Source organism: Panulirus ornatus, chromosome 59 (genome assembly GCF_036320965.1).
Source record: "Panulirus ornatus isolate Po-2019 chromosome 59, ASM3632096v1, whole genome shotgun sequence".
Taxonomy (NCBI): domain Eukaryota; kingdom Metazoa; phylum Arthropoda; class Malacostraca; order Decapoda; family Palinuridae; genus Panulirus; species Panulirus ornatus.
This window is the reverse complement of record NC_092282.1, coordinates 2,233,611-2,261,261: the sequence shown is the minus strand read 5'-3', so window position 1 is coordinate 2,261,261 and position 27,651 is coordinate 2,233,611. Positions and strand designations below refer to the sequence as shown.

General features: G+C 41.4%; 3 protein-coding genes across 8 annotated transcripts in view; 1 reads left to right on the top strand and 2 right to left on the bottom strand.

Moving 5' to 3' along the window:
- Window positions 1–270: 270 nt before the first annotated feature.
- LOC139767245 (uncharacterized) lies at window positions 271–16,425 on the bottom strand. 5 transcript variants are annotated; one of them, XM_071696398.1, is made up of 8 exons: window positions 16,127–16,425; window positions 10,360–10,495; window positions 9,321–9,504; window positions 6,107–6,311; window positions 4,835–4,945; window positions 4,349–4,562; window positions 2,999–3,273; window positions 271–800 (listed from the first exon to the last, which is right to left on the bottom strand). In XM_071696398.1, exons 2-8 carry the CDS (start codon window positions 10,439–10,441, stop codon window positions 651–653), a joined length of 1,221 nt encoding a protein of 406 aa, XP_071552499.1. In that variant the 5' UTR covers window positions 10,442–10,495; window positions 16,127–16,425; the 3' UTR covers window positions 271–650. The 5 variants fall into 5 exon arrangements, with proteins under 5 accessions (XP_071552499.1, XP_071552496.1, XP_071552497.1 ...); XM_071696395.1 differs by lacking the exon at window positions 16,127–16,425 and adding an exon at window positions 10,943–11,584; XM_071696396.1 differs by lacking the exon at window positions 16,127–16,425 and adding an exon at window positions 10,947–11,584.
- A 187-nt stretch (window positions 16,426–16,612) lies between these two features.
- On the top strand, window positions 16,613–20,534 carry boca (LDLR chaperone boca). Its single transcript, XM_071696401.1, has 4 exons — window positions 16,613–16,813; window positions 18,484–18,719; window positions 18,991–19,135; window positions 20,053–20,534. Exons 1-4 carry the CDS (start codon window positions 16,652–16,654, stop codon window positions 20,140–20,142), a joined length of 633 nt encoding a protein of 210 aa, XP_071552502.1. The 5' UTR covers window positions 16,613–16,651; the 3' UTR covers window positions 20,143–20,534.
- LOC139767242 (myogenesis-regulating glycosidase-like) overlaps window positions 20,501–27,651 on the bottom strand; it is a 19,699-nt gene continuing 12,548 nt past the window's right edge. For both annotated transcript variants that reach the window (XM_071696390.1, XM_071696391.1), the window contains exons 11-14: window positions 26,231–26,388; window positions 24,659–24,813; window positions 24,054–24,210; window positions 20,501–22,370 (exon numbers count right to left, since the gene is read on the bottom strand). In XM_071696390.1, the coding sequence (XP_071552491.1) occupies window positions 22,162–22,370; window positions 24,054–24,210; window positions 24,659–24,813; window positions 26,231–26,388 (679 nt within the window). In that variant the 3' untranslated portion in view covers window positions 20,501–22,161. The remainder of the gene's footprint in view (window positions 22,371–24,053; window positions 24,211–24,658; window positions 24,814–26,230; window positions 26,389–27,651) is intronic.

Sequence of the window (27,651 nt, the reverse complement as noted above, 5' to 3'; positions counted from 1 at the left end):
TAAAAACAGCTACAACTGTTATAAACCATGCTCCGGGTAACAACACATTACCACAACCTACTACCCACGTTGCCAGGTTATCATTCTGCATATTCTTAGCTCATTATCAGTTGTTGTGTCCTAAGTTCACATGGTCATCAGTGTTGTGTTCTTAGCTCACATGATCAGTTGTTGTGTCCTAAGCTCACATGGTTATCAGTGATGTGTTCTTGGCTCAAACCATACTGGGTAACGAAAGCTGGTCGATCCTCGGGAAGAAACTACACCAAATTCATTGTAATTTCTTTATTGCCGTAGTCATATATTTACACGAACACTTGACGATCTATTGAAGAGGAGTAATGTCCATAGTGGTCGTTATGACATTTGAATGACCTGCAAACGATGTACCATTTCCTGGGGACCCAAGACGACTCCTAGCCTAGCCACAACATGTATCCTGACCAACCGATCCCACCCAGCCTGACGTGAAGCAGCTCAACCTTACCTGCCACACTCTGAGACTATGACGTCATCATTCCTAGGACGTCATCACTCCCAGGACGTCATCACTATGCTGTTCACTCCGTCCACTAAACCTTCGGGAGCCATCAACGGCTTCACAGGTTCCCCTGTCCAGCATGATGTAGGCTGGGGGCCCCGGCGGCGCCCTAGATGACCTGCTTACAGAGCGGACAGAGCGGGGACATCAGCAGGCACCTCCTGAGGCATGCGACGTGGTAGTAGTGGCCACAGGGCGTCACCCGCGCCTGACGCAGGTCCTCCAGGCACACAGGGCATGGCGAGTGGCTTGAGGCCTCCTGCCGGAGAGAGTTATTTATGAAAAATTCTGCAAATAAGATTATCATTTATAACCACACACACACACACACACACACACACACAACACACAGAGTAATCCTATACATGTATTTAGCCACAGCGCAAGAGTTGGCCACTACATAACCAGTAAGCCAGGCTCGTGTGGCGCCAGGCTCCTGCTACACACCACACACCAGCAATTACAGCTCAGTCTCTCTCGATGTGAGTGAAGCTAAGGCCTACGCAGCTCACGGCTGTTATTACGAGGAAGTCTCCAGGGAAAACAACACAGTAATGACGAACATATGACCATCGCCACTCTGGTATTAAAGCAGACGTGATAGGAATCACGATCCTAAGTTCAGGAGGGTGCAAGAAGGATCCTTAAAAGCGATGGATTATCTTTATTTTGTGATCGTAGTGACGGAACTTATCTTTCTGAACTGGCGCTATTGTTTTGAGCTCTTGAACGAGACAAACGACTCCCGGTACACGACGACCATACGACACTAAGGCATGACGGCACGTGACCCCTCGCGCAGGGTCACAGGTCACGCCGGAATGTACCCAGAGTTGTCACTTCGAGGTGGCACAGCGACATTACTCTTGGGCATTGCAAGGGGGGAGGGGGGGGTGTGAGGACAGCCTCGGTGGTCCCCCCCCCCCCCAAGTCAAACAGGAGGAGGAGGAGGAAGAAGAGAGTATTGTGTTCACTTGGAGTATTTCATTGTCAGTTTGGCTTTTGTGTCTTGGCGGCGGGGCGCGCGCGCGCGGGAGGGTGGACCCAAGCGTGCACCTCCGATAAGGTCATTATCTGCTTGGATGTAGTGTGATAGGACGACCTTCATGCACGTCGTGTGTCCTCGAGTATTTGTGGGAAGGGAAAAAAGAGGGGAGGGGGGGAATGCGGACGCATGAAGATCGAGGGAAACGTTGGTGTGGGTTGGGGTCGTTATCTCGGCTTTAACCTTATCGACTGCCTGGCGCATCAAGACCCACACCCTCAAGTTATAACCAACAACCGGCACATCTGAAACACCTCCTGTGGCTGTCCATGATAACTGCATGACCACATACACTCTCGCTACACGGAAGGTCCTTCTGATGCGTGTGTGTGTGTGTGTGTGTGTGTGTGTGTGTGTGTGGAAAGATTCGTCTGGACCAAGTTAGGGTACGTTCCTGGGGTTGGCCATTAGTGGCACAGGTCGGGTGTGTGTGTGTGTGTCTGCGCTCAGGATGCCATTACTGGCACAGACAGGGCCTGGCCCGTGCCTTTCTGTAGCGCAGTTACCTCCTTCAGGTAGAAGTGTGTGTTGTGCCAGACGTGAGGTCGTCTCGAAAGAGAGGGTGTGCACTGAAGCACTGTTATCTTCATACAGTGCACTGACCACGACACTGTTCACTGCTAGCGACAATCCCAACTTGACGTAATGCGTACATATATATTTCCTCTTGTGTGCTGGTCAGCCTCTCCTGTCCACGTTTGATAGACCTTTCTCAGCCATCGAGTGGTTCACCTCCAACATCAAAACCATCAGTTTACAACGACGGAATAATATCCGGTATATAGTCTACCTCTTGTAGACTATATAAAGTGGGAGATGGTTAAGTACAAGTAAGGCATTCCTACAACATTTATCCGGCACTTTATAAATACAACCATTCATTGTATTCTGATAAAGTTTACAAATCTTTGCGAAGAATTTACAACTAAACGATCCTGCAGGCCAATGATGCGCTCCTTCAGTAGCAGGGAACTACAGACTCCCTTGAAGTGAGAAGTTCTTTGACGAGCCAGCACCCCCAGTGATACCCTCGTCAAGTGCTACTTTTCATTTGCGGTGTAACAACAAGTAAGCGGAGTCCGGTAACACATAAATGCTACTGCCATAAGAAGTTTACATTACTTTTAAAGTACACTTCTCTCCCTCATAACGTGATGAGGGAGAGACGTGTTTCCTCCTCGCAACGTGATTAGGGAGAGACGTGTTTCCCCTCATAACTTACTGAGGGAGAGACGAGTTTTCCCCTCATAACGTAATGAGGGAGAAACGTGTTTCCCGCTCATCACGTGATGAGGGAGAGACGTGTTTCCTCCTCATAACGTGATGAGGGAGAGACGTGCTTCCCCCTCAACATGATGAGGGAGAGACGTGTTTCCCCTCATAATGTGATGAGGGACAGAGAGCTGACTCACCTGCGGCGTGGCTCTGCTGCACTTGGTGGAGAGGACAATGTGTTGCGTGGCGTGTGTCATGTACTCCTGCCGTAGGAGCTGCCCCGGCACCAGCAGGTTGGTGTAGGCCGCCACCACCACCAGCCTCGGGCTGGACGCCGCCGCCAGGAGCACCGCAGTGCACGCCGACGCCGCCAGGGGCACCCCACGCAGCAGCAATGGTACCCAGAACTCCTCCTCCTCCTCCAGCAGATCTAATCGAAGAGCCCGGATGAACGACACTATGCGCTCGTTGCCTGAGGGGGATGCCAGGGTTCGCGTCAGTAGCACCTTACACTTGCAGACAAGGAAAGTGCTTGCTATATGTACGATCAGACAATAAACACACTAAAATATGGAAAAACAGGATAGGACCTTAAACGCCATCACGAAAATGCATTTACTATATATATATATATATATATATATATATATATATATATATATATATATATATATATATATATATATATATATAATTAACCAAAGGTTACAGACCAAACAATTTAAAATTGGACTCAAATCATATCGTGCAGGAGAGCAGTACACATCACCACACATGTGACTCCTACATACAGCAGGAAAGGTCTGATATATATATATATATATATATATATATATATATATATATATATATATATATATATATATATATATATACGCATATATCGGCAGACCTGCACGTAGTAGACTGGCCGACTCCTGAGCCAGACCTAAAGCCCTGATCACAAGCGTCCCGCACCATCACCCACCACCCGCCCTGCCTATCACCCTACCTCCTCTTGAAAGACCTTGCCTTGTAGGAGGTGGTAGGTCACCTGCCGAGCTCGACCCTTGGGTACGACCATACGAATCTTTTGTTTCGGTGGTCCGACCCTTGGGTACGACGGTACGACCCTTCAGCACAACGGTACGACATTAAGGTGCGACAGCGTGACCTTTGAGTTTGGTAAGGGTCAGGTCAAAAGTCTAATTACTTTTTTTTCTTTCTTTCGTTAAATCTCGATAATGTGTTGCACAATTAGTAGTGTCATTTCCAACACTTAACGAATAAATGAATCGTGTGTATAACACTGATGTCTCAAAATCAAAATTTGAACTGAGTAAAATCGAAAATGTTTCTCATTGTTGCCGCAGTTGGTTTAGTAAGTCTGGTATTATGAACCACCTCTTGAAGGCTCCAGAAATTTGCTGTCGTTTGCATCATACAAGTATAATTCTCCCGGCCTCTACACACACACACCGCCCATGTATACATACATCCCTAAGACTCCCATATCCCTCTACGTATCTCTCTCACCCGTCCTGCCCCTCACCCGTCCAGCCACTCACCTGTCCATTTCCTCTGAGTAATGACGAAGTAGAGGAAAGTGACGGCCATATACAGCAGGTCAGGCTCCACGTGGTTGAACTGCAGTGTGAACATGACCAGGACGAAGGACATGGCGACCCCCTTCCCCAGCCTGGCGGCCACATACCATGCCGTGAGGCGAGCCACATCCTCCCGCAGCCGCGTCGTCTCCACCAGCCGCACCCACTGCCGAGTCTGCAACATGCAGCGACCAACAGCTACATTAATCACACGCACCATACAAGAGATACATTGGTCACTCACTCATATCATCACATACATAAATCTGAAATAAATATAATCAAATTTTGGACATTTTATATATGGACGAATTATTTTGGTTTTCTCTAAAGGAAATTCTCGACGGTAAAATATTTCAAGACTACAACTTTGTGAATGTATCTCAAACCAACACACACACACACACACACACACACGAGGATGGAAGGTATGGGGACAATACTGACGAAGAGCGCCTTGTGGATGTAGTGCAAGACGGTGTAGAAGAGGAGGAAGTAGAGCGCCGTCAGGTGGGCCAGGGGAGTCATCAACTGCTGCATCATCAGGAAGAACACCACCTGCAGGAGAACACACCTTACTACACCACCAGCAGAACACACCTTTCCACACCTCCTGCAGGAGACCACACCTTACTACACCTCCTACAGGAGGAGACCACATCTTACTACACCTCCTGCAGGAGAACACACCATACTACACCTCCTGCAGGAGAACACACCTTACTGCACCTCCTGCAGAACACACCTTAATACACCACCTACAGAAGGAAACCTCATCTTACTACATACACAACTGCAAGAAGATACTACATCTTACCTCACCACCGTAAGGAGGGCACCATAGTGTACCACACCACTGAGCTCTGGGGGCTTATCGTCTTGTTGTCGTCCTTGTTACAAGCAGCCCAGTCCATCCAGCAACCCTAGACAAATCCCCCAAGTAAGTCTATCAACGTTAACAGTTCATAGACGTAGTAAGGTAACGAATCACCAGTCGATGATCTTAGGAAGAACACCTCATAAGAGGCCTGTTATGTATCTCCTCACCGAGTCTGTACCCAAGTCTTTTTGCCTCAAGTGCTGGCCGGACAGCCCTGCCACACACACACTGGTCTGGGAAGTGTCTCTCAAGGGCTGGCTAGCCCGTCTTGGCGCCAGCCTGTGTACCACGGGGTTTCCTTAATCCTTTGAGCACGACGGGACGACCACCCTTGGGCATGGACGATGGCCTGGCCTTTGACCTGACCCTTAGAGCTCAGGCCAAAGGCCAAGCCATCATACCCAAAGGTACCTACCGTCCTACTCAAGGGTCGTAGTTGTGATCAAGTAGATCACAGTCTCCGCTGGGGGTATGGAAACCCAAACTCGCTACTTTCCATTCCATTTCATCATGAAGGAGTTAGCGGTCCAGCGGCCACGACCGCAGCGGTTCCTCTCGTGCTGTGCAGGTGGGGGGGACTGTAGGGCCGAGCATGTGACGGCCAGTGTTGAAGTCTATAATAACACAGGCTGTTACTAACGTCCTGCGTTGGAACCATTTACAGATCCAGCCTGTAATGGTCGTTGCTGGGGACTGAGCGCACGAGTGTGAATGATGTCCGGTTTGGCCACATTGTCGAAGCCAAAACAAATACATAAACAAGCCTGCGCCAGTGTAAGAGTGTCCCTACATGTGGTGCAGATGGTGAAGTGCTGTTAGACGGGCCGGGCCGCACTCACCTGGTTACTGGTGATCCTGAAGCCGTCGAAGGCCAGGTAGACGGCGTGGAGGACAGGGACGACGCAGCCGAAGATGAAGACGAAGGGCATCGTGATGGCTTTCAGCAGACACCGCAGGACCTGCCTGACGAAGGCGCCGACCCAATACGCCGCCCGAGAAACCGCTGAACCAAGGGACACCGTCAGGCTAGTGTAGAAGGTCGACCTACGGGAGTCAAGGGCGGCGTGGTCAGTACCCGCCGTTCAGGGCCCGCTACTCACACAGGAGAGACACCTTAATAGAAAACAAAAACTGCTGAAAAAATAATAGCCCATTGGCACATTAATTATAATGCTATTGGCGTCAGACTTTAGTCAATATATATATATATATATATATATATATATATATATATATATATATATATATATATATATATATATATATATATATAACGTACTAGTTTATTACTCTCTTGTTTACCGATACCTTTTTCTCTTCTCAAAATTCTTCGTCATCACCGAGTTCAGGACCTAAAGCTTTGGTTTCATGGTTATCAAGGAACATCATTCAAGAAAATAGGTCATTAGGGACATAATGGGCCTCCGTGGTGTAGTGGTCAGCGTTACTGACCATGAGGCACACTACAGATCCGTCCAGATTCGGGTCCCCCTACCTGCATCAACCAGTACCACGCCTCTCTCTCTCTCTCTCTCTCTCTCTCTCTCTCTCTCTCTCTCTCTCTCTCTCTCTCTCTCAACATTAATTACTCTCGTGACCCATCACAGGTCATCACACGCCAGGGATCACCACGACCTACAGGTCACCTGACCCTGAGGATTCACATCAGAAAAGCCACACTGGCCCTGAGGATTGGGTTGCTATGATCCTCGAGAGCCAATCACATCTTTATGCATGGGGGTCATGAGGGCTTAGAGCAGCCAACCACATGCCATCAACAGACCGTCAGGGCTCCATGGAACTATACAGCATGTCATCAACAAAACCCTCAGGGCTCTTGAGAGATACCCATCATATCATCAACTAGAGCCCCTAAGGGTCGTGGAGAGCAACTCACCGCCTGGTGAACAGAGCCAGCAGGGCCCTGAGGAGGCTTAGGAGAGAGCCCTGGGGTAGCTGGGGTCGGAGGGCTATGGGCAGGACGACGCCCACGTAGAAGAGGACCACCGGCAGCATAAGCAAGGGCCGGGCCCGCAGCAGGTACAGCAGGTAGGGAGCCAACACCAGCAGGATGAGCCAGGGGGCTGATGGCATAGCCTCACGCCCTCCCCCACCACCTGCAGGATACACCAACTGTACTGTATCCCCTTACTCGAGGATTGACCGTTATGTGACGACACTTCCCTCCCTAGCAACTTAGCTGAAGGATTCTCCTCTTCCTTTCCTCCTTCTATAACCTGATTAAGGAAATTTGTTTAAATTCTAATATCTTTTACTCCTTGTTCTTTCACCCTTGATGACCTTGACGGAGACGTGTTCTGCCACCTGCCATGAAGGTCACTATAAGATATAACCCGACGTTGGTCAAGATCTTTATCGGTGAGGCAAGTTAAACCAGCGATCCACTATACTGTTGCTGTCTTCTCACGACACAACAAACCACCACTTCAACGTTATTTCCCTCTTTGGTAGAGCAGGTTTCTGTCAGGCGGTGATATATCAACAAAATTTTTCAGCCACCACTTCAACGTTATTTCCCTCTTTGGTAGAGCAGGTTTCTGTCAGGCGGTGATATATCAACAAAATTTTTCAGATCAGTTTACGTTTAATTCCAATCGCTCAGTGTGTCCTCACAACAGTATGATTTGGTCGTCAGCTTGGGTTGACACACACACAAACTAAACTTTGTAGTGGTGTCAGCCGGCGATACTGATGTGTGTGTGTGTGTGTGTGTGTGTGTGTGTGTGTGTGAGATGGTAACACTGCAGGTGAGTAAGTCTCATGTCATGGTAACACTGGTGGTGGGCCTAGTTTTCAAGTCCTGGCTATAGCAATACTGCATATAGGAACGGCGCTCATGTTTTGGCTATGGCAATATTGTAAGTAGGATGGGCTCTCATCTCCATCCTATGGTAACACTGCAGGTGGGCGGGGCTCTCATGTCGTAGCCATGGTAATACAGTTTTTTCGTGGCACTCTCATATCCTAATCAAGGCAATTATGCTTTTATATCCTGGTCATGGTAACACTGCAGGCGGGCGGGGCTCTCAATCGTAATCATGGCAACAGTGCACGAGGACAGGGCTGTCATGTCCTATTAGGACACACATGCTCTTCTTACAACAGTCTGGTCTACCCTCCCCTCCCACTCTCTTCTGTCACACACACACACACACACACACACACACACACATTTCTCCACAACCATGTCTTCTATCTCTCCTGATAAACTGGCAAGTTTCATGCATTCCCATAATCATACATGGAATAAAGTGAACACTGTAATCAACACCTGATGTAAATATAATGTTTAACTACATTACGTAAATATACTGCAAACATAGCACAGCAAACCTTTTATCAATTTTACTACAATGTTTAATCCGACTTACTTATATAAACAACAATTTATTCCTTTTAAGTAAAAACTTAAATTCTTTAAATGATTTCTTAAGTGAAATTAGTTTGGTAATTAGCAAGGCCAACTATCTCATTACGTTACAATTAAGAGATTACCATACTCATCCTCTAATTAGAGATACCTTAAATTAATGATCAAAGTTGCACTCCACACTACTTCGTTTACCTTCAGATCTAACGAAAAGTAATCCACGGAAGAGAGGGAACAGTAAGGATATACGAAAAAATATGTTGGAGTCAAACAGTCATCGTTAAAACTACAACGTGTAAAGCTGTCCAAGTACAACAAAGTGGCCTAACAACTTGTTGTTATTCATTTATCCACCTCATTATAAATGCTTTATATATCATCACAAAATAATAATCAACGATAAAGTTTAATCTGAAGGGAAATAAAATTTATCTTGGAGAGTTACAGACATGCATAAATAAATTAGATACATTGATAAAAAAAAAAAATACAAGGGCAGATAGACCAGACAAAACAGATTGATGTTTGGACGTACATACAGACACAGATAGTCAGACAAGGGAAACACATGAAGAGACACATATAGTGAGACGGAGACACAGGAAACAGAAAGAGACTTGAAGTAGCATGTTAGATATGTGGTGGAGGAAAGGCTGATATACCGCGGTGGCGAGGCGACATTTTGGATGGAGCGGAGGAGACGTAAGAACAGCCTGGAGGCCGAGAAGTAGTTGGTGAGGGCGGGGACCAGGAGGCAGCTGTACAGTAGGACGGCAGCCACCACACGACCCAGGCCCCACGTCCTTACCAGCAGCGGCGCTAGCAGCACCAGAGACAGCAGACACCCTGCAGATAGGAGGTAGCAGGGGTGAGGCTCAGCGGGGCAGTGGTTCAACAGCCTCCTTCACAAGTACTGGTGTGCAGTAGTAAGGAGGGATGACAGACAAAACTATGTACTCCGGCCTACATGATATGCTGCATTGCAGACACCTTACAGCTTCAGGCTCATCATAGATACAAGACTGAGTTTAGTCTGTAAAAAGATCAGTGAACGCCTTATTGTCAAATCATTCCACACACACACACATACACACACACACATATATATATATATATATATATATATATATATATATATATGTGTGTGTGTGTGTGTGTGTGTGTGTGTGTGTGTAAAGAGATATACTAAAGCTTTGCTGGAAACAATGTAGATGAAGCGGGCTTGTAGATGAAGCACATGCAAGGCATACTGTGACATCTGACACTCCTGCCGCTAAGGCAATGATAATTCAGGACTTTCATCCAGCTCGAAAATTTTCATCAAATCACACCTTACAGAATATAAGTCACGACAGATTTTATGGTATAATGCTGGACAACAACCATGGACTTAATTATCAGGGGGTAACATGCACCTTGGCTGTAAGATAAATTGTTTATCCTTGAGTTACGCAGCCGTGCGCAATAATTCATAGACGTTTACCCCTAGAAGGTCAGGTAGGCTAGTATGGCAGCCTAGAGCATCTCCAAGATAGAAAGTTGTGAAGTTATGAAGAACTCACTCCATCAGGATGCTTCTTGCTGAATGGTTATGAGGAGGAGAGAGAGAGAGAGAGAGAGAGAGAGAGAGAGAGAGAGAGAGAGAGAGAGAGAGAGAGAGAGAGAGTAACCTTCAATCAAGTGGAGTTGGGATGGCCTCACCTGCGGTGCCGTGTCGAACCTCCCGCTGGAAAACGACCGCCCGCCAGCGTCCGGGGTTACGGTAGGGCGATGGTAGTGGCATCACTCACGCCCATTAAGGCCCGCCCACTACTGGCCCGCCCACCGAGCCTCCAACCTGCGGGACAACCATGGCACATTAATTATCCTAATTCTTTGCCGTCTCGACCTTAGGTAGCTACTCAATAGAACTATACCGCAACAAAAGTCGGAAGACAGTTCCAGTGGTTCTAAAACAGCAACAACACTTGAGAGTAAAATGAATATTTTCCTCCTCTAAAATACCGTTTTGCAAACAAGGTTTGAGTTTTCTTTAAATGAAATTTGGATATAAGAAGCAAGAGGTGGACTGTATCTTACCATTAAACCTGTGCCATATCATTCTTTCCAGTGTTAGTAATATAATATCTAAAAATGAAAGGGAAACAGAATCCCAGAGAAAAAAATTCCCCGTTCACACAAAATACATACATACAACCAGGTAACTATACATACATACAACCAGCTAACTATACACATACAACCAGGCAAGTATACATACATACAACCAGGTAATTATACATACATACTAGGCTGTCGTGGTAACCCTGATGTGGTAGACTTTAGTCGCTTTCTTCTGAAGAACACTCGATCGCCTCCTGCTGGAGATTTCTTCGTTATATTGTTAGAATTGCAAAGTTCCTTACCACAGTGGTCCTTACACAATCGACATACGAAATTTTGATAGAGCGACACGATAGTCCAAGAGGATAATAGAACAGGCGGCTGGTTAGAGTCTGAGCCATGGCAATGGATATGGTCTCTAAAGAAGAGTTCACCAAGGGTTGAAGCTTTTACCATGCAAGAGTCCCGCAAATCTTCATTTCACTTTTTCCACACAAGAAATTATTTGCTCGAATGAAGTAAACCATCAACATTGACCAGATGTCTGTTTGTATTCATTGTGAGGGACCTGAAACGTACTGAAAACGTAACTATCACTTTGCAAGCAACGCAAATTAATGAAATATTTGTTTGCTGACAACACAGTAGGAGGCTCGCTGAACAATGCCAGATCGTAAATAAAAGAGGTCCATTTGCCAAGTCCCTAAGGCAGTTGTGATGACAATGTCACTTAGGTCAACACTCCTTAGTATAAAATGACCCTAAAGAAGGCCCGTGGCACTGGTGGCAGAACCAGGGTCACCCACACACTCCACCCTGCCAACAAGCCAACAGGCAACTCGCTCATGTAGGAACAACACTTCCAATTTGTTTTCATTGAATAACGAACAAATTCTATTTAGGCGCTCTACCAGAAATTTCACTACCCCACAGTCATGCAGTAGTTGTGTTTATAATACTTTGCATACTCATACGTCATGTAATCATTTACTAAAGAAGCAATCACGGTAGAAGAAAAGAGGCAGCGTTTGCTATATATAGCAAGCCAAGCTTGGCTCGAGAAGCATAAATATATCCCAGAGAAAGCTATTTCCCAGTGGTTTTCGTCGTCAGTTGCTGCTGTGCCACCGGTTTATCCTACCATGCAGGTATTGATTAGTGGCAAACAATATTTGCTCAAGTTTAAAAAAATACATCCTATTTGCTCTGACATCAAAATATAAATTTCCATATTGACAATGAAACTCCGCTCTTCTTTTTATCTCTTTTATACAGTGTTCTCGAGTTGGGTGTTGCCTATCAAGTGGCGGAAAACTTAATATGTGGAGAAATTGAAAACTAGTTTATTGGAGAAACAAACTGACAGAAAACAACAAATCGAGACAAACTGGGAACGAACCGAATGGCATGGGGAGATTAATGGAAAAGTTTGAAATACGTAGATGCAATCCGCAGTCCGGTGTGCGACACTCGCCAGGCAGATAGACTCATTACTGGTGTACAAGTGGAGGCAACAAGATGAAAAGAAATATCCGCAAGTTAAGCAACCCATCCATATCGTTTTCTGTGTAATAAATGAGGAAAAACTACAGTCTATGCATGACTATCATCATATACTTTCAAACCAATTTATTGAAAATCACACACGTAAGATGTTTGAATACGGGTCATTTGCAAAAAATGCCTGTACAAATCTCTCTCCACTCTTTCAGTATTTCGTGATCCGCTGTTAATTGAGAAAACCAACATAACCAGATGGGTTCATATCTAACAAGAATGTATCTAATTCATAGCAAGCTGAATTGTCAGAACATCACACACTTATCCCACCTGTTTTCTGTTATGGCGATCCTGGGGATTGTGGTGTGTTGGTTGATTAATCTTCAGTCCACGATAGTGTCTTATAATAACATGACGCTCATTTGACAAAAAACAATCTTACCAACCATACACATAAGCTTCTCCCTCCCACATTTGTGTTGTCAGCTACTCATCCCCGTACACAACTGCCCAATCAGTTTGTCTTCACCTTCAACAGTGACACTATATCCTCTGAAACAGCTCTCCAGGGAGCATCCATCTATAAACATAAGCACGCATCACAACTACAACTTCCTCCTTCCTTATATCATAGGGTTTCACAGCTATTTCTACATCATTTCCTTACCTTCAACTTACCTTACCTCATTTTTTCTCATTTTGTAAATACCCTCCACTATCATTGACGTGCAAATAGTACTGCCAAGAGCTGGAACCTCTTTCCCCAACTAACGCTCAAATCCAGCGACTCAGTACGGAATGGCCACCTTCCCCACAGCCTTCCTCTGACCCAGTCCATCCCACGAGCCTCTCCTCTCGTCTGACCACCTTCCCTTAACAACCCATGGCTACAAGGCTTAGCTTGTATATTCTTTACGTTGGAGGCTCCAGTCACAGACAAAATTTCACAGTAAGGTTGGTCCTTAATTGAAATATAAAAAAGGGTGGATGAAAGGAAGTAAGTGTAGGGAATTTGTTTTAGGATTTTTGAGTTAGTGGAAAGCACGTCTTACTGTGAAATCCCTCTGAAGAAACAACACCTGTAGCACAGGCCATTAGTTATTTCCAATAGGCCTTGGGATTTCCAGTGGCGTAATCATCTATGTGTAAGTACGTCTCTGTACAGCACGGGGAGGGAGGTCTACACTCTTTTTCTTCTATCATACCATTGAACTTTTAACAGGAATCAACATTCACGATGTTATCACTTGGCTCATTCCTTAACTGCTACTCTAAAACACTACTGCTTTACAACCTTCCAAACACCTTTCTCGCTAAATATCTTAATGGAGACATAGGTTACTCTGTCTTTGCATTTCACTATCGGCATCAGAAGTCTGGTTTAGAAATCTGAGGGGTTTAGTCCTCTTAAAACTCTCTCTTCCTCGGTTTCAATGTTAATAAGCTCTCTTAATACTAGTGTCATCTCTGTTGTTCTCCTCTCAACCTTCTTTATCAATTACATGTGCTTCTTTAAGTGAATAGCTTTTTTTAAAATTTCCTGACCCATGTAATTAAATGTAATTTCAATGCATGTCAATAGGCAGTTTGTATCCTTTATAATCCTCCTGAGTTGGAACAGTGGCGAATCTAGGGTACGGCAGGTAGTGCAGGTACTTTTTTATACTTGAAATCATCATGGAAAATATATCATAATGCTCTCAGTACCCGATACATACCCTGTAAATACGATACAAAGGAACAGAATATATTCTAAAATTGACTTCATTTAACAACTTAAGTGAATGTTATAAAGACAACTAAACATACATCGAGTCTTAACAGGAAATATATTTTTTCAGAGAAAAATACCAAAAATTGCAGGCAATAGTTCAGATTTTTTTGCTCAAAAAAACTTGTTTCATAATCTAAAGACATGATATTCAAACATTTCTATACATGAAATGATCATGGAACATATATCATAATTCTGTTACCGATTCATACCCAGTAAATACGATGCAAAGGATCAGAAAATATTTAAAAATTGACTTCATTTAACAGCTTAAATAGCTTCATTTAACAGCTTAAATGAATGTCATAAGACGACTAAACGATAATATAACACCAAATTTGTATTTAGCATGAGAAATACATATAATGAGTTTTTAAAGGAAATCTTTTTCTGAGAAAAATGCCAAAATGCATTTTTAGCTCAAAATACTTTTTGTTTTAAAATTGAAAGATAAGATACTCAAACACTTCTATACTTGAAATAATCATGGAAAATATATCATAATGCTCTCATATACCGATACATACTCAGTAAATAAGATGCAAAGGAACAAAAATATTTTAACATTGATTTCATTTAACAGCTAAATTAGGTGTCATTAAGAGAACTAAACGTTATTTCAACATCAGATTCGTATTCAGCACGAAAAATACTCCTTAAAATGAGTTTTGAAAGGAAATCTTATTTTCTGCGAAAAATACCAAAAATTGAAGGTAATAGTGGCGTATCTAGGGTGTGGCAGGCAGGACAAGTGCCTCGGGCGCCACTTGAAGAGGGGGGGGGAGCCACTCAACAGGTTTGTTTTGACATATGCTGCCCGATTGACATTTTTAACGGTTTGGTTTTGAGATGAAAACGAAACTCGCCTACTTTTCAACTATAATAATATTTTGCTACTATCAGTTGCATTACAGCTTCTACGTTACAATTTAGATCAAACAAGTCTTCAAGTCTTTGTTTATATAAATTTAAGTTTGGCCTAACTCTTCAAGTTTATAATTACACTGCATATATTTTCATATACATCCAATGTATGTACATTTCTAATCAAGCCTGGGGCGCAATTTCAGTGCTTGCCATAGGGGCTATTTCCCCTAGATACGCCCCTGAGTTTGAACTCTTGACAAAAGATTAAGCGCAGTGTCGACTCCCAAGTATCTCTCTCACAACAAGACATTCCTGTGGCTTATTTCCTGCTAGATGATACCAGGTACCTCAATCTAGTGTATTTTGTATTTCTCCGGGCTGAATTTCATTAGCTTTTCATGAAATCATCTGTGAGGTTTGTCTAGGTTCCCTTGCAAGTTCATGCATTTTTTTTTTTTTTACTTTCTTTAAGACCTTGGCAGCATTCGCCAATACATCTTGGTATGAGTCAAGTCCTAGTCAATCATTAAGACTGATCTTATTGAACAACAGTGCCGAGACGAAGCCTTGCACCACTTCACCAACCTATTTTTCGTTAGCCTCCCATGACTAGCGACCTTTGTTCCCTTCCACTAAGAAATCGTTCTGTTCATCGAGGGATTGTTCCCATTATGCCTGTCTGAAAATGCAGCTTCTTTACCAACCTCACAAGCCGGACGGTGTCAAAAGCCTTCTGAGAGTCCATCCACCTTTCTCTTTGGGCTCACTCTCACTTAGAAATCTGACTATCATACATGATATCGTTTCCCAGACTCCAAGCGTGTAATATCCATTTTCCAGTCTGTAAAGAGAGAGAGAGAGAGAGAGAGAGAGAGAGAGAGAGAGAGAGAGAGAGAGAGAGAGAGAGAGAGAGAGAGTATACACTTATAAAACACCATTTCTTGAACTTCCTTTGCCAATGACGAGATTTTTGCTTTTAGGTAGGGCTAACGAGTAGCACTCACCTCAAGACAATATACCTAAAATTAGCTGTTTGTATAGTTATCTTATATGTCATTTATATCAAGTCACTCAAGATTCATTCCAGATTCACATTTGTATATAAAACTGAAAACCAACCCAACATAAATTATATTCCGATTCTCGAAATATTACCCTTAGGCAGCTGTCACCAAAAAATTCTAACATTTTCAAGAGAAAAACAGTATACTTATATAAACTTACTATGTGATAATTGTCTACAGTATGTCCACCAGTAAGCAAAGTTTGCCCTCGATTGGAAATTTGTAAAGTATCTTAGTTCTTGAGACATTCTTCATTATGCGAAGCACATCACAGAGAAGTAATAAACTGCTTATTACGGTGAACTAAACGATGCAATGCCTCTTATCAAAAAGAAAAAAGTTGAACCAGGCACTTTCTTATATGCAGGGAAAGTTGATTAGCTTGTCTAATATAAACTAGAACCTCTGTAATGGGAAATATAGTCAGGAATTACTGAAGCTTCTACTGGCGGGTTACAGAGCAGGTGGCACCAGACTATAAAAGGCGCCACTTTATGTACACAAATAAAATAAGAATACTCACTCTCATGATCTTTTATATTCATTCATAAGATTTTTACCAGATCTAAAGATAAAATTGAATGGACCGATATTGTATACTAAAAACAAATTGAAAATACCGGTATATATTAACCGGACGAGGTGAAATTATGGTGACAATTGTGGGCGATGTAAACACTCCACCATGGAGGTTCACATCCGTTTTGTGTGGTTGGGCTTCCTCCTCTCTTGGGTGTGTGTGTCGCTGTCTAAGAAGTACGAGGGTGATGATAAGCCATCTTGGGCTAAGAAGGACATCAGGGACTATACGGATGCTGACCTGGAAAGGTTACTGGACCAGTGGGACGTGAGTTGCAGGCTATGTCGGTGGCGTAAAGAATTTTCCTGTTATGTTTCCCTCTGTTTAGGCTGGTTTCCTGGTTATGTCCCAGAGTTATATGATAGAAGGGAAGGGAAAGTAGGTTGGCATGGGATTTTTCCAGACTTTTTCATGTGATTTTTAAATTTACATCGAATTAAAGCAAACCTCGGAGAGACGTTTTGAGAAGTATGGCGTCGCGTTATCGGGATGTAGATCACGAAATGAGACTAGGAATGTTCATTGTTATAGAATGGCAACAAATCTGTTATTTTTCTCGTTCAGTATTAACTACAGGTGTACTTCATTGATCGTACATAAATTCTTTCATTAGTAATTTTGTTAAGACTTCGCTCTGATAACTTTTTCCATCAGCGGGATGATCACTTTCAAGAATACTGGTTTGTTAGGGACAAAAGTCTAGATTAACTCCGCATCACGATGTTTAGGTATTTAATAGTTTTGGATATTAAATGATATATTTTTGCAGTTCTGATTGTGTATTGTGTAGAGTTTTATGATACATAAGGCAGTAGTAGCATAATAGGGAAAATGAAGGTTTGATTAATGTAAGAGAAGGCAGTGCACATAGTCAACAGGTCTTATGAAAATTTTACTAAACTTCCTTGGCAGTCGAGGTTCATCTTGATGCTTGGTGTTTTAATCGAATTAAACTAGTCGGATCCATGATTGAATACCACACAATTGACACCAAATGTCAACAGCCAGCGCAGTGAGTGGTCATCATAAACAACAGCAAATTAAATTAATGATATATATTTATTTTGGTGGCTAGGTTGTTTTTAATCTTTTTTTGTAGTCTTGTGCATTTGCCTTTACATATTTTCCATGGTGTACATCACACTCATTATTGCCATATTTGATATCATACCTTCAAATATGGTCATATTATCTAAGCACTACAGAACAAAATTACATCCAAAGCTAATTGTAATGCAGAGCTAATCTGAATTTTATGAAGTGCTCATTTTTCGGTGTATCTAACGACTTTCCTTTAAAATATTTAAAATTAAGATAAATCTCGGTTACTGGGTAGGTTTGGTACTGTAAGATTTTCATTCATTTTTTGTTACTCATACATTAATATTACTTAAACCTCATTTTCCTTGTTAATAACCCTCAATACTACCTCATGCTTTATTATCTAGGAATGATAATAGATATTCTAATTACATTCTGCAAGTTGTATTGTTTTCCAAATGCTTCTGTACCTTTCCAGATTGAAAGAACACTGTATACAATACCCAAAACTGTTACTCTTGTAGCTGAAGTAGTAAATTATAATGATTACTGTAAGTTAAATTTTCCATATCAGTGGTAACATTAGTGCTATGCTTAACGATACACTGGATCTAAGGGTCAAACATAACTGGTGTATTGCAGTGATAGTGGACCATATTAGAGATCTGGATAAATCTGCTGGATGAAATTTTGAGGACTTCCATATGAGTTTCTTTAAAACTGTTATATTGGGTTTTGACTTTTATTTGGATGTCATAGATTTTGTAGTATTCATTTATAATTGAATTTTTAGAGATTTTTAACTCGTGGCTCATGAGAAAACTTGTATCGTAATAATGCTCATTTCACAAGTTGTAAGCTGCTGAATATTTTTATGTGGTGTTACCAATATTCAGGAAGATGAAGAGCCATTGCCAGATGATGAACTTCCAGAGCATCTCCGACCTGCACCCAAGTTAGAATTTGACCCTTCAAATATTGGAGACCCAGAGAATCTCTTGAAGATGAGCAAGAAGGGTCGAACACTCATGATGTTTGTGCAAGTGAAGGATGAACTTAGTCCTGAGCAAGCTGAGGAAGTGACAAAAATTTGGCAGGGTTCCCTCTATAACAGTCATATACAGGCAGAGAGGTATGCATTCTCTCTTCAAAAATATACTGTATTGAAAAATTACTGTGCTGTTTTTTGACAATAAGGATTCGTCTTTTTCCATAGTGTTTGTCGATTATGTTCAAATTATTACACCATTTTGATTTTTTCATACTTGGTATTCTTCATCTCTCCATTTCTCACAACTACTACAACTAATTTGCTGTATCTTTGGTGATTTCATTTTCAAACATGCCACCTCTGCCTCCAGTTCTGAACTATGTTTTAAAAATAAAAATTGTTGATGTATCAGGTACATGGTGGATCAAAGAAGAGCAATCTTCATGTTCAGAGATGGTGCTCAGGCCTGGGATGCCAAGGATTTCTTGATTGAGCAGCAGGAATTAAAGGAGTGTTCAGTAGAAAACAAAGTCTATCATGGACGTTTTACTCCTGAGGTGAGCTAACTAGCAAATTGATTTTTGTGATTTTGTAGAACAAACCATGTATCCATTTTGAACACGTTAAGTAATGAGTTTGCTCCCAACCCGTAATAACCCAATATTTTCACTTTAATAATTTGTTCATGCTAATGCTTCAATATATGCATCAGGCCACCACTTTTTTTGTAACCTTAAAGTCCAAGTATCTTTCCGTTATCCTCAACTTTGTCCCATTGAGGTAGGTTATTAAAGTTATGAATTTTATAGATTTTTTTTTATTTAATATCCATTGCAGTTGGGCAGCTACTTTTGTTTACATTATTGCTCAGTCTCTGAAATAATGTTGTTAAAGAATTATCTGTAAATTTGAGATTCTTATAATTTATTTTGGAACCAATCAGTTAAGTGCTATTCTTGCTACATTATTCCTACTCACCAGTGCCCATACCATTATGGGAGGTCTGTAGATTGTTGCTATGGTTTAGAATGGCAATTTAAAATTTTCATAGGTCTGATGAACATGACATAATCAAGTTTGTGTTGTAGTGGTAAGTAATATGTTGTCCTCAACTCTTTAAGGGTCTTTCTTGTATGTGAGACTGATTGTAGGGGATTTGTTTTCTGATTCGTTCTCTGACAATTTGTTTATCTAAGGTTTTTTTTTTAAAAGATTGCAGATGGTTATAGAAATTTGGAGAATTGACAGCCATACCAACCTGCTGGCATCAGTAACAGTTTAGTAATGTGTGATTTGTTATTATATATGACCTTATAGACAGTTATTAATGGAATGTTGGAGGAAAAACTTGCTTGGAAGGTTGGATGATAACGTATCTGATATAGGCTGATATTGGTAAATGTGTATGAAATTTGTGAATGTTTAATGCTTTTGTATAGCAGTTTCATTTTATGGAACATAATTTATTTTTTAGGGAAGAAAAGAACTGAAGGAGACAGAGGCTTTGAAGAAGGAAACAAAATCCAATAAAACAAAAAAGAAGAAGAAGAAGGACGAGTTATAAATGTCTCTCTAGGTAGTGTAGACATTTCATCTGTTATAAAAACTTGCTGTCTTTCAGGCAAGAATCTTCCTACTAAGAATTTATTCCAAACCTCTTTGTACTTATTAACTTTCTTGAAAGAAACACTGTATGCAGACATGATTATCTGTGTATGCCTGTTTGATTTTTTCTTTAAAGTAAAGGATAATGTTCAGTTGTTACAGATCAGTCTCGTGTTACAATTAAATTGACTTGCAGTATTATGTTCAGAAAGCAGTTGCTACTTGTATTTGCTTATTGAATAATTTTTAGGCTAATGTGTAAACATAGGTGTATATTTCTGATTTGGCTTTGTGAGGGAGCAAATGAACTGGTGATATAAGGTGTATTTTTTAATAAAGCATTTGATAGATGTTGCTCCTATCTTATGCCAGTTTTTCATCATAAAAGGATTCATTGACTACTTTATAAAACTTTGGTAACTTTTCCTAAAAAAAGTAGGTTAGTCCTTACACAGGTGATATTTTTCTAATAAAAGTTGGTTAATCCATACATAGTCTATAAAGACTGGCATATTTCATATTGAAACCCATCTTCAGTTAAAGAATTCTGCTAAAGACCTTTCCATGGTCAGTGAAATTCAGCCTAAGCATATGTAAAGTAACGAGAATAGGACAAAGTGAAAGAAGGCCTCGATATAATTGAATATTATTTAGCAGGAACTAAGCAACAGGATTGTGTGTGTGAGAGGGACATGGGAGTCTATATCATCTCTAACTTGTCGCTAGAGTCCCACATTAGGATATAGTTAAGGAGACAAGTATATGGATGAGGAAATATTTAGCAAGGTGTTTGTATCCTATATAAGGCCAAAACTAGAATATGCATATCATGTTTGGTTACCTGTACCTAAACAGGCAAGAAGAGGTAATAGGGAAGGCTCAGAAGAGGGCAGCAACGATGGTGCCAGAATTAAGATATAAATTACAGGGGTAAGGCTGAAGGCATTATATTTGCCCACCTGAGAAGAAAGAAGAGTGAGGAAATACCTACTCACAACCTTTAAGTTTTTTAAATAGATCAAAGTGGACATTAAACAGTTTTGCAAGAGACATTGGAATAGAGCAACTTGAGGGCATATGAAATTAAAGCAAGAAATTTAAGAGATGTAAAGGAGTACTTTTATAGTACAGGAATTGTGGATTAATGGAACAGAATAGCTGGGGACATGGTTAATGCAAACAGCAAACATAATTATGAAGCATATTAGAGAATGTTTAAGATGGGGCCCCACAAATATAAAACTCCACTTGCATTTACATCATGGGTGTATCAATTTTCAGCAGACAGAAATGAGTACAGTCTCTCTCAGTCCAAAGGAGCCCATAATTTCCCTTCTTTTGCAGGAGCCCCAGAAAGAGTCCTAGGGCTATATGATAATGATATCCTTTAAACTTTTATACAATACACTCTGCTTTCTGAAGTAACTTGTGAAATAAGCAAACCAATTGTTGAGAGTAAAAGTGTTATCTAGGATCAAGCATATAAGGTGAATAAACACAGTGAAACTGAACAAGTCAGTACACATTGTCCCAGTAACAGATTTCAAAATTAAGTATATTATGGCAGCTGAATCTCTAGTTGTTAAAGCCATATAAATATGACACTTCAGAGCATATATAGTGCTTGTTGTTCACCAATATCTGTGCTAAAGATGACAATATTAGAATCCTGAATACTTATTTTTAACAGAATCCAATTCATTTTACATAGTTTTACCCTGACTGAACAGAAATTGTGGTTGTTTTGGCAGTTGCGTGTCCCAATAAGAAAAATACTTATGGAGTTTTGTTAGCCTGTGATTAACTAATTACTCTGCTGTGATGTATGACTGGAAGTGAACTACTTTGATGTCATGGAAGATCTCTAAACAAAGTTACTTGTTTGCACTAAACTGCTACTACAAAAGTTAGGCTGTTTTTCTTGCCAGCACTTCTTTTAGAGCAATACATTTCAGTACTACGCTGAGATGAGCTGCTGTTAGGCTTCTCCTTCATTGCTGATAGAGTCCCGGTTGAAGTAGACAATAGTCTGAAGGGTGACATTGTGTAGGGTGATAGTGGCTGGGCCTGTGGTGACTAGGTCAGTGCCTGCCTGGTTCCATGTCCCTGGTGGTACCACCACTTCTAAGGTGGTTGCACCCTTCTCTACCACAGGAGCCACCAGCAGATCATCTCCTACCAGGAACTCTGTAGGGAGAGAATAGGGAGAAAGAGTATGGAGGAAGGGCAAACACAAGGAGAAAGAATGAAATAGAGGAAAGGTAGGAGAATGGGAGAGAAATTTCCCCTTCAAAGTGGCTGTGAAAACAGTGAGACTCCTGTCATGGATCTTACTATCAGTGATAGTGGAAAAACGGTAGTCAAAGGGGTCATGCTGTGTTGTTTCACATATTTTGTACCTGTGTCAGAGTCCATGAACAAACAAATAAGATTACGAATCCCCTAGATTTTCAGATAAAAAGAAACAATACATTAGGCAACTACAATTTTTCTCTTATACTTCCCTTATGGCTTTTGGGGAAGCTATCTTTTCTACTAATCTTGACTTTATATGGATTGGCTTTGAATAAGCACTGGATTATCTCCTTTCGTTAAAATTGGTATTATAATACACACAAACTGTAATTTGTCAAACTGGAAATTTGATGTCTTGAGGTGTTCTCTACTTGGATGGCCTTGTTTACTCATGTGAATGACTTGTCCATCCTTTTTTTTTTTTACACAATCTATCAAGTGATAGAATTTTAGAAAGTGACCTCTGGTTATTAGTTTGCTTCTGAAGGATTTCCTGACTTTCCTACATAATTTCTGAGATTTGGTGATGTTTTTCATCTGTGACTTAGCAGCCACATCATCAGACGGCACAGCCAGCTTTTGTCATCTTCAGAGGGTAAGATTTTTTAAAATATGTTTTACCTACTGTGTTTGTAGCAAAACATGGAACTGTGTATTGCACAAAATTCCACTTTTTGTAATATGGGTATTTTTTTGGTTTCTCCATTTGTGGTGGGGATGCTGGAATATGGAATTTTGAAACAGAATATCAGAGTCCTCTCATTACATTGTATTAGACGTAAGAGCTTACCATGTGTCATCCTTTGATATATGTTACACGTATTGAGATGTACATATACAACTAGACATCTATCTTTCATTCCTCATTTCAATGAAGATACTTTACTTTCTGGACACTGTTGTCTTTAAAAGATAGTCCATGTTGTTTTGCAGTCTCTAATCATCAACACAAACAACATGCTGGCAGGCAGCACTGTTTTATAGGACAGGGCACATGCAGTGTAAAAAATTAGTTTTCCCCAGTCAGTGGACTAAACCATGGCATGTGAAGCAGCTGGGGGAAGGGGGAACCATAGAAAGGTTTGTGGGGCTTGTTTATGAATAGGGGCTGTGGTTAAGGTACATTGCACATGACATTTAGAGAATTGTATGTGAGCAAATGGAGCCTGTCTTCATCTTTTCCTGGCACTAACTTGCTAATATGAGGTATGACAGATGAAAGAAAATATTAATGGTTCCCACATTTCTCACCAACTGATAACCACCTAGGTTCAAACTTGCCCCAAATTACGATTGATTGCTATTACCAGACCTAATTTCTGTCAAAAGACACTGAAATGTTATATTCTTTCTTGTGGCAAATATCATGGTATTTAGTATTACATCAGTGCTAAACTCCAATTCTGGCTAGTGCTGAAAACACCTTCATTATATGCAGGGCTAAATGTAAGTTTTTATGTTACAGAAATGTCACACAGCTCACCTTCTTGCAGTGTCTTGGATGAATAAATGAACTATTTGGAAATAATCTTAGGATGCCAAAGATCACCTATGGCACCTAAATGTGTTACTCACGCTGGTCAGCAGTGAGGCAAGGCTCAAATTCGGGACAGAGCCACCAGGTGGGTCGAATAAGGGGTGCCACTTTAGTAGTGGCCTCTTCTGCCAATTGCAGCAGCAATGGTGTGTACTGTGCATGTAGCTTTGTCACTGCCAGGCATAGGTCCGTCACCTGTGTCAAAAATTCACGAGGCCTGCCATCATGACTAAAACATTTTATTCCGTGACTATAATGAAACACTTGTTTATAAACTGAGTTTTTAGTATGTGGTACAGATTTGTTACCATGTCATACATAGAAATAATCATGCAAAGAAGTACTTGCAATATTTACAAGTTAAGATATGACTGACACTGATTTAAATCTTTACTTTTTTGTGATGATTAATGAGAAATGGGATGGAATAAACTAATTCTTGATGGCTGAAAAAAAGGTAGATGGTTTACTGGTTATTAAGCCTTTATTCATGTCAACAGCTAGGGTTATTAAGTCCAGTGTTAAATCATGGTGATTAAAAGACAGGATTAACAGAAACTTTAAAAGAATTGTTGTTGATGTTAAATGTTGGCAACTGTTTCAGCCACTGACTGTGGGTTCAGGCTAAGTGTGATTCTCTTACCTCATTATCATAGTCCCAAGGTAGGATGGAGAACTGTAATGCAGGCATGAAGGTATTAGCTTGGGCCCATCGCACGAACAGCTCAGAGCTGGGTTTGATGACATATGCATTGCCTCCAATCATGTCTGGCAGCACATATGGATATCCCATCAGTCCTGGGGTATGGGAGAAGGGAGAGGGTACATGAAAGGTAAAGAATAAAGACTTTATAAATTAGCTTTTCAGACTATTACCAAGACATAAATCATGCTGTGTAATCAACCATAGATTACACAGTACTCATTCAGAATGAATATAAACTTTTTAGGTCAAAGAGATGTTCATCATGAAAGCCGGTACTCCATATAATATCTCCCTCCCATTATGGAGTGATGTTAGTCCAAATGTAAAGAGTTAGCTCACTTAAGGGTTCAAGCCTAATGAGGGGCAGGGATCACTGTCCTGAGGTCTGTTGTGGGCCCTGGGCTTGAGCTCCTCTGTATTTCAAATTCCATTTATTTATTTTTTCCCATTCCTGTATAAAAACTTTGTCACTGATACATAATACACTACATGCATTTTTCATTGTTAATGAGCTTGTCATCCTAATTTGGGGTCTTTTTTTTTTATAGTAAGTTCTTAAAAATGTTAAAGAGAAGTGGCCTATATGGACATTGTGTAACTCCTCCTATCAAGTGGTGGCAGGCTGCTTGCCCTGGGTCCTGTGCTGGCTCTCAATGTCCCTGAAAGGGTCTTTACTGTGACAGTGAATGGCTCTTAACCTACACCTGATGGCCCCTGCCAACTCTACTCGCCCACAAAACCTGTATCTTGTTGGGTGAAAGGCTCCAGTTGCAACTATGACGGTCTGGAGGTTGAAAATAAAAGGTGTAGAGCAGGGATCCCTCATCTTGGATGGGGTCATCCTAGGTTTATTTGAAGGAGACTTTAGTGATACTGAGTATTACAGTGCAGTAGGATGCCTCACTACACAAGGTAATTTAGTGCTGTAAAGCATACAGTACTCATGAGCATGTGACTTCCACAAGCTTTCATAAGATAGTCATTATGTTAAGGATGATTTCAGTGTTTTTGTGAAGGAAAGAGAAAAAGACTTTTACCAACTTAGGATTTTTATCTTTCTCAACTGGAGGAGGAATTACTGTATTCTCATCCCCCTCCTAGTGATGGACCTGCATCATAACCTTCATCAGCAGAATTGTGGTTATTTCTAAATCTAAGATGATGCATATAATACTATTTTCTGTTAAGACAGCATCATCATTTATGGTTTTCAGAAAACAAGTATTTAGAGGGGTGCTCCATAATCATCCTATCCATGGATATTGTCCTTCACACATATGCTTTGCTATCCTCTTATTTCCCCTTTTCTGGGCCTTTCCACTTGAACATTCTCAACAATAAATGTACCCTTACTAAATCTTTGATTCAGTACATCCATACCTTGGCACAGGGTCATCCCACCTACATATAGCATCTGTCATTCATTGCTTATATAACTTCACCACACAGTCACACCTCCCACAAATGACAAAGCTTGTTAATTTCTGTAGTATTCCCATTAGGCCTTACCAAAGTGGAGGAGGGTGGGGATAAGGGTCTGGAGGCCATTGAAGGTTCCCCAGATGGAGTCTTTATCAAGCATTCTGATGAAGATGGGATGTTGCTGTGTTGCCATCCCCACCCGTGTCTCTATCATGCTCCCGAATTGTGCCACCGTTTCCACATACCTGCTAAGAAATGCACTAAAGAACTCTCAATAAAACACTTGAAGATTAGTAAGTAGCACTTGTTAGAACTACAAAGACTTAAGGAAAGATAAGTAATATTTAGAAAAGCAAATGGATTTGTATGTAGCATTTATGGATCAGGAGAAGGAGTTGATAGATATGCTCTGTGGAAGGTATTAAGAATATACGGTGTGGGAGGCAAGTTGTTAGAAGCAGTGAAAAGTTTTTATTGAGGATGTAAGGCATGTGTACATGTAGGAAGAGAGGAAAGTGATTGGTTCTCGGTGAATGTAGGTTTGTGGCAGGGATGTTATTAGGTAGAGTAGGGTTGAGGGACAAGTCAATTGGGAGGTAAGTTTGAATGGAGAAAAACTGGAGGAAAAGAAGTGTTTTAGATATATGGGAGTGGATTTGGCAGCGGATGGAACCATGGAAGCGGAAGTGAATCATAGGGTGGGGGAGGCGGCGAAAGTTCTGGGAGTGTTGAAGAATGTGTGGAAGTCGAGAACATCTCAGAAAGCAAAAATGGGTATGTTTGAAGGAATAGTGGTTCCAACAATGTTATATGGTTGCGAGGCGTGGGCTATGGATAGAGTTGTGCAGAGAAGGGTGGATGTGCTGGAAATGAGATGTTTAAGGACAATATATAGTGTGAGATGTTTGATCGAGTAAATAATAATTGGGTAAGAGAGATGTGTGGTAATAAAAAGAGTGTGGTTGAGAGAGCAGAAGACGTGTTTTGAAATGGTTTGGTCACATGTAGAAAATGAGTGAGGAAAGATTGACCAAGAGGATATATGTGTCAGAGGTGGAGGGAACGAGGAGAAGTGGGAGACTGAATTGGAGGTGGAAAGATGGAGTGAAAAAGATTTTGAGTGATTGGGACCTGAACATGCAGGAGGGTGAAGGGAGTCCAAGGAATAGAGTGAACTGGAACGATGTGGTATACTGTGGTCGACGTGCTGTCAATGGATTGAACCAGGGCATGTGAAGCGTCTGGGGTAAACCATGGAAAGTTCTGTGGGGCCTGGATGTGGAAAGGGAGCTGTGGTTTCGGTGCATTATTATATGACAGCTAGAGACTGAGTGTGAACAAATGTGGCCTTTGTTGTCTTTTCCTAGCGCTACCTCGCACAGATGAGGGGGGAGGGGGTTGTTATTTCATGTGTGGCGGGGTGGCGATGGGAATGAATAAAGGCAGACTATGAATTATGTACATGTGTATATATGAATATGTCTGTGTGAGTATATATATGTATACGT

Excerpts from the sequence above, each read along its gene's own strand:
- LOC139767245 (XM_071696398.1), bottom strand. The coding sequence starts at position 10,441 with ATGCCACTACCATCGCCCTACCGTAACCCCGGACGCTGGCGGGCGGTC. Across the intron at positions 9,505-10,359 it reads GGTTCGACACGGCACCGCAG|GGTGTCTGCTGTCTCTGGTG; the intron begins GTGAGGCCATCC and ends TCCTATCTGCAG. Across the intron at positions 4,946-6,106 it reads TCAGGATCACCAGTAACCAG|GTGGTGTTCTTCCTGATGAT; the intron begins GTGAGTGCGGCC and ends GTTCTCCTGCAG.
- boca (XM_071696401.1), top strand. The coding sequence starts at position 16,652 with ATGGAGGTTCACATCCGTTTTGTGTGGTTGGGCTTCCTCCTCTCTTGG. Across the intron at positions 16,814-18,483 it reads GGTTACTGGACCAGTGGGAC|GAAGATGAAGAGCCATTGCC; the intron begins GTGAGTTGCAGG and ends ACCAATATTCAG. Across the intron at positions 19,136-20,052 it reads ATGGACGTTTTACTCCTGAG|GGAAGAAAAGAACTGAAGGA; the intron begins GTGAGCTAACTA and ends TTTATTTTTTAG.